At 49.4% G+C, this 6,439-nt stretch overlaps 1 protein-coding gene across 1 annotated transcript; it reads right to left on the bottom strand.

Annotated features, from left to right (window-relative positions):
• Positions 1-269: 269 nt before the first annotated feature.
• On the bottom strand, positions 270-4,118 carry LOC102424413 (plasma membrane calcium-transporting ATPase 4-like). The gene has a single exon (XM_023757932.1). The coding sequence runs from the start codon at positions 3,885-3,887 to the stop codon at positions 270-272; it is 3,618 nt and encodes a 1,205-aa protein (XP_023613700.1). The 5' UTR covers positions 3,888-4,118.
• Between the last annotated feature and the right edge of the window lie 2,321 nt (positions 4,119-6,439).

Genomic DNA, 6,439 nt, shown 5'->3' with positions numbered 1-6,439 from the left:
AGAAGATCGTATCATTTCTTTAAAAATGACAACTGATACACTCAAGGAGTAGGTTTTACTCTTCACTACCCGGCAGGGGTTTGACTAGGTCCTGCTACAAACTCCAACTCAAGTTTAAGTTGAAATCCTTAGGTATGTTCTCTTGCCTTTCGTGGTCAGGTAGGGCTCACACATACTTGGGAGCAGCTGACATGACAGCAAAAAGTCCCATCATCATCGTATAGATGGGAGAAATAGAAAAAGCAAGAATGGGAGGCCGAGAATGAAGTTCAAACTGATGTCTCCAGGCTATGTAGAGGGCTGTCAGGGTAGGAGGGAACAATTTGCACCTGGCTGCAATCCACGGCATTGTTGTTTGTGTTGGCGGATGGAGTGACCTCACCATCCAACAGGAGCACCCTAGTCCCAGACTTAGGAACCTTTTCAAAACTTTTCTCCTCTTGCTCATCCAGAAGTGTTCGTGGCCCCTCCTCATCTATGGCGAATTCAGGGTGGGTCATGAAGTTGTGGATGTAGTTTTGGTTCTTGGGTGTCTGGATGCTTTCATGGAGGGAACTATGGAATGCTTTGACCACTCTGATCTGAGTCTGGATACGGTTCAGACCCCGGAACCAGAGGATCTGGCCTCGGCGTAGCTCCATCTCCGAGTGGTCAATTTCATCTAGTCCCTCTGTATCTCTGGTGATCTCCTCTTTGGCAGTGCCATGCCCGGCCTCCTTCAGGAACTTCAGGGATTGGGTAGGTATTGTGGAGATGACCTGGCCCCACAGCAGTTCTCCGATGCCAATGAAGAGACACCAAAACCACTGCGACAGGCTGAGCTTCGTACAGCTGAAAGGCTTACCCCCAAATTCCACGATGATAATCTGGCTGATGAATGTGCCCAGAACCACAGCACAAAAGATGAGATTACGGAAGATGCCTCCAAAGACATTCCTCTCTCCGTGGATCTTGCGTGAGTTGATTTCATTGAAGAGCTGCATCAGCACAAAAGTGTTGAAAACAATGGTGTAGTGCTGGCTGGGTGGGGAATGTAGAGGCGCGTTCCTCCCACTATCAATGTCAAAGAATTTCTCACCGGCAAAGACAAGGAAAAAGATGATTGTGAGCTGATAGACCGCGTGGCCCAAGATGTTCTTCATCAGAGTCCGTGAGATCAGAGGCTTATTTCGGCCATAGGGGCGACGCTTCAACAAAGAATCGGTGGGGGGCTCTGTGGCCAGGGCCAGTGAGGCAAACGTGTCCATGATTAGATTCACCCACAGCATCTGCACAGCTTTCAACGGGGAGTCCTGAGTGATGCAGGCTCCAGCGAAGGCCACAGTCACGGCCACCACATTGACAGTGAGCTGGAACTGCAAGAACTTGGAGATACTGTCGTAGACGTTTCGTCCCCACATCACTGCCTTCACAATGCTGGTAAAGTTGTCATCTGTTATGATGATGTCTGATGCCTCCTTTGCCACATCTGTGCCTGCAATACCCATCGCAAAACCCACGTCCGCTTTCTTCAGAGCCGGCCCGTCATTGGTGCCATCACCTGTGACTGCCACCACCTGTCGCTGTTCCCCAACCGTGCTGTCAATGATGCCTTTCACCAGCGTGTGCTTGTCCGTGGGGGAAGATCGTGCCAGGACTCGAAGCTTAGGCCAGATCTTGTCCAGCTTTTCTTGCTCTACCTCGCCCTTCTCGTTGCAGATGAGTCGGTTGAACTCTTTCCCTTCCAAGCACAGGAAATCGTCCCCAGGTGCTATGATGCCACATTTGGTGGCAATGGCCCGGGCTGTGTTGATGTTGTCCCCTGTCACCATTCTGACAGTAATGCCAGCTCGTCTGCATTTGGCAATAGCGTCTGGGACCTCTGGGCGCACAGGGTCCTCAATGCCCACCACTGCGATGCAGGTCAGTTCAGTGAGGATTTCGCTCTCATGGTCCCACGGGGGCTCTACATCATTGAAATCTCGATAAGCTAAGCAGATGGTCCGGAGTCCCTCACTGGCCATGGGCTCGATGACAGTGCGCACTACCTCATCTTGGTCCTTACTCTTGAACGGCACTGCTTCTCCGTTCTTGTCCAGGATGCGATTACACTTGCGCAGAATGATCTCGGAGGCGCCCTTGCTGTACATGCGGTAGCCGCCGCCAGGCTTCTGGATGACCGTGCTCATGGACTTGCGCGCCGAGTTGAAGGTATACACCTTGTAGAACTTCTCCTCGGGCACCTCGCTGCGCACGGCGTGGTAGTCCTGCTTCAGGTTGATGACAAAGCCCAGCAGCGAGCACTCTGTCATGTTGCCCACCTGCCGTGGCAGGCCCCCCTCCTTCTCCGGAGGCAGGATCTTGGAGGTGTAGGCACTGTTGATAGAAATGCCATTGACAAGAAGGTCCAGGACCTTAGGCACCAAGACATCAGGGCTTGGGATCTGACGGTAATGGGTATTTCCGATGTAAGCTTGTACCACAGTCATGCGGTTCATGGTCAACGTGCCTGTCTTGTCAGAGCAAATGGCAGTGGCATTGCCCATGGTCTCACAAGCATCCAGGTGCCGCACCAGGTTATTGTCTTTCATCATTTTCTTCACAGCGTAGGCCAGTGAAATGGTGACAGCCAGTGGCAGCCCCTCCGGCACAGCCACCACTAGTACAGTGATACCGATGATGAAGAACTTGACAAAGTACTGGATGTAGATGGGGGTGCACTCGGCTAGCCATGGCTTGCGCTGTATCACGAAGTTGTCAATCACAAAGTACAGAATCAGGATGAGAACGGTGACAGCAGACATGATTAGACCAGCTTTCCCGATCTGGACAGCCAAGCACGTCAGCTTGCCCTGCAGCACCGACTTCTTCTTGGGCAGCTTGACCACCTTCTTCTCCTTTCCCTCATTGTCGATGCCTTCCTGGCTGTTGAGTGGCTGGATTTCTAGGGCTACCCCATCCGGAGCCTTTGCTTTGTTGCAATTTTCGGGGACTCTTTGTTTTTTACCTTTCTTCTTCTTCTCCTCATCTTCTTCCTCACTGGCCCCCGAGAGGGTAAAGATGATTCCAGTCTTGGAGTTGACACCCACAGCAGTCACTAACATCCGGCCAGAACCTTCCATGACATGGGTCCCTGAGAGCAACATGGGGTCTCTTTCTAAGGATTTCTTGACATGGTCCGATTCCCCAGTCAGAGAGCTCTCGTCAATCTTGAGATCATTCCCCTGGATCAGGATCCCATCTGCAGGCAGCAGGTCACCGTATTTGATTTGGGCAATATCACCCACCACGATATCAGCCACAGGGAGCTGGATGATGTGACCATTTCGAATAATGGAGAATTTCTGTTCCTTTTCAATGTGATTTTGCAGCCCTCTGAACTGCTTCTCTTTGCTCCAATCATTGAAGGCCGTCACGAGCACCACGATGATCACCGAGAACAGAATGGCTGCCCCCTCGATCCAGCCAGCTTCTGACTCCCCTTCGTCCTCTGGGCTATTGATAGGTAGACCACACTGTTCATTTTCTTCACCATGGGGACGATAGAAGGACAGGACCAGGGAGATGATGGCTGCGATCTCCAGGATGATGAGGGTGACATCTTGAAGGGCTTCCCACACTAATTCTAAGAAGGTCTTGGCCTTTTTGGCGGGGATTAAGTTCTGTCCAAACACTTGTTTACGTTTTTCCAGATCGGCTGGGCTCCCGGATAGACCTTCCACAGGGTCGGTTCTCAGTTTACTGCAGAGATTCATTACACCTCCATGGTGGTCATTGATCTGGATCAGAGCATCCGTCGAACGCAGCTCCATGAGCTTCCTGAGCTCCATGACTGTGCAGCCAAATTCCTTTTCACGGCTCTCAGCCGTCGAGTTGGCGGGCAAGGCATGTTCTGTAGTGTTTGTCATTTTGCCTGCTGTTTCCAAGCCCTTCAGACACCCTCCGTCAGAGCAAATGTGGAGCTCCCCTTCAACTGATCAGGGTCTCTTGCTTCTCTGCCTACTTCCTGTTCCTTGCTTCTGTGGGAGCCCAGTGAGGAAACTGATGGGCTCTGTCTTGGTCCTTTTTCCTTAGGAAGCTTGGCAGCAAGAAGAGGAAGAGGACGGGGGAACTGAGTGAAAGCTGGACCATGTGTCACGATGTTTGGTGTCCCCAGGTGGTGATAGACCGTGGTCGTCCAGGGTAGGTAGGTTCCTAGCTCAGAACAGCTTGCCCAGATGGAAGTGTAAACAGCATGCGCTTGTTACCATGGAGGCAACCTTAGCAACAACCAGGAACTGCGATGGTAGAGAGGCAGCAGGAGAAGAGGAGGGCTCCCTGGGGACCAATGACAACTGGATCTCTCTCTTTCTTTCTAGTAAAGATCCAGGCTTCTGGAGGCAGCACTCTCCCTCCGGGGTTCCATGGACAGGGTATGGAGGGGGTGACCACTGGTCTCCCCAATGAGCAGCCACGCTAGAGATGCCGGCTTGCTCTCTTGCCTTTCTTTTTTTGCAGCGGCCCGGGTGTGGGCCGGTCTTCGCTGGGAAGGACCTTAGGTTCCTGGAAGCAAATACTGCGGGGGAGCTGGGCGGGTGCCCCCGGTCCTGCTTTCCTCAGAAGGATGGTTCCCCAGGAAGTTCGCGCCTTCCCCCTCACTCCCCAGCTCGGATGGTCTCAACGGCGGAGCTTTCTTAAGGAAACGCTTGTCATGGCAACAGCTTCGGCCAACTCAGACCGACTCCAGTCCGCCCGCCCCAAACTCATTTGTTTTTAGGGGTTTTATTTTACACACTTAGACTACTTAAAATAACTTAGAATTCAAAACCACACAGGTTAGTTATGTGCAGGATACATAGATCTTTTCATATGTTTACTATTGCAAATGATAATATCTGTATTTGCTTCAAATAGGAAGTTTCATCAGCTGATGTTCATTTTTCGTATATGATTTGATCACTCACACTGGGCTCTGGCGTAGGTAGTAGGCTTTGGATCTGTTTTCGAAATTAACATCTTGACATTTGTATCTGTGACAGACATAAAGTAAAATATGAAATCCTCAAGGTTTTCAAATATAAGAATACCAGAATATATTTTTTACAGTATATTTTCTAAATGTTTGAAGTCTGTGTTGTCTGCTTGACTATTACTGACTTCTGGCAGGGATGTCTTATGCTGGAAAATTTACCTAATGCTTGCTGGTCATCTATATATATAAAAGCCTAAGCAACCAAACGACTGAACGACCGGTCGACTGGTCGCTTTGATGCGTACTGACCACCAAGGGCAGTCACTCAACGCAGGACCTGCTCCCTGGCGATCAGTGTGCTCCCACAGCCAACCTTCCACAGCCCTATCCCCTGGCCAACCTCCCATGGCCCTTTTCCCCAGCCAATCTCCTGCGGCCCCAATCAGCCCCTATTGCTGGCCAGGCCAAGGGACCCCACCCGTGCACGAATTCATGCACCGGGCCTCTAGTTTGTATATATAGTCCAAGGAACTGGAGAAGGTAGGAGACTTGTTAAAAGAAAATAGGAATCAAGGGAGTCAATTATAGGTGACAATGATTATAGAACCCTGGCGTGGATTCTTCTACAAAGAAGAAACTTAAAAGAATAATCACCATGATTGTTATCAAAGTGGTTTATTGTTTTCCTCATGTTGTTTTTACATCATCCCTCATTGGATTTTGTCACTGAATCACTGAATTATCCCTCTTTGCAGCTATGTCCCCTGTCTAGGGAAAAACCCTCTTACTATTGAGGAATTCTGAAACAAACTAGAATTGAAAGGAAGAGAGTGACCTAGGATATGGCTAAAGCCCATCAAAGTAAAACAGGGATCGTGACATTTAGATCTTGTTTTATTTTGTCCACAGAAAATGAACTGGTAGCAATGCTTTAGAGCATTCTGCAATGTCAAGTGAAAAGCGGAAGTGTGAAATGTCAGCCTTCCTAAAGACACTGGCCTAGAACGTTTACTCTTTTGTCACCCTCTGTCCTTGGTGATCGCGGGCAGTCCCATGGCCCTCAATGTGTTCAAAGTTCCCTGAACTCCCTGGGATGGCGCTCCACAGAGAGCAACCAGGCTGGCTATGTAAGTTAGATATTTAAGACACATCTCAAACTTCACATGTGCAAAATGGCACTATTTTTGTCCCACTCCTGTCATCAGCTCTATATTATTCCTTCTTCCTCTAGTTTTTATGGTCATGGTAAATTGTACAATCAGGCCCCCATTGTTCAAGCCAGAATATTACAGTCATGCTCGACCCTTCCCTCTTCCTGAAGTATGACAACAATATTTGTCTTATTTCTGATTCATTCTCTTTTGCGTCATTGAGATCCACATCGACCCTTATCTGACTATAATACAATCCCGCTACCTAGTCTCCTTACAGTCTCCCTTGCTTCCTCCAATTCTATTCTCCCCGTATTAGCCAGAATTATTTTTAAAATGAAACAAACAAAAAAAAACC

The sequence above is a fragment of the Myotis lucifugus genome, unplaced genomic scaffold, assembly GCF_000147115.1.
Source record: "Myotis lucifugus unplaced genomic scaffold, Myoluc2.0 scaffold_118, whole genome shotgun sequence".
Taxonomy (NCBI): domain Eukaryota; kingdom Metazoa; phylum Chordata; class Mammalia; order Chiroptera; family Vespertilionidae; genus Myotis; species Myotis lucifugus.
The sequence above is the reverse complement of the archived record's forward strand: the minus strand, read 5'-3'. Positions and strand labels throughout refer to the sequence as shown.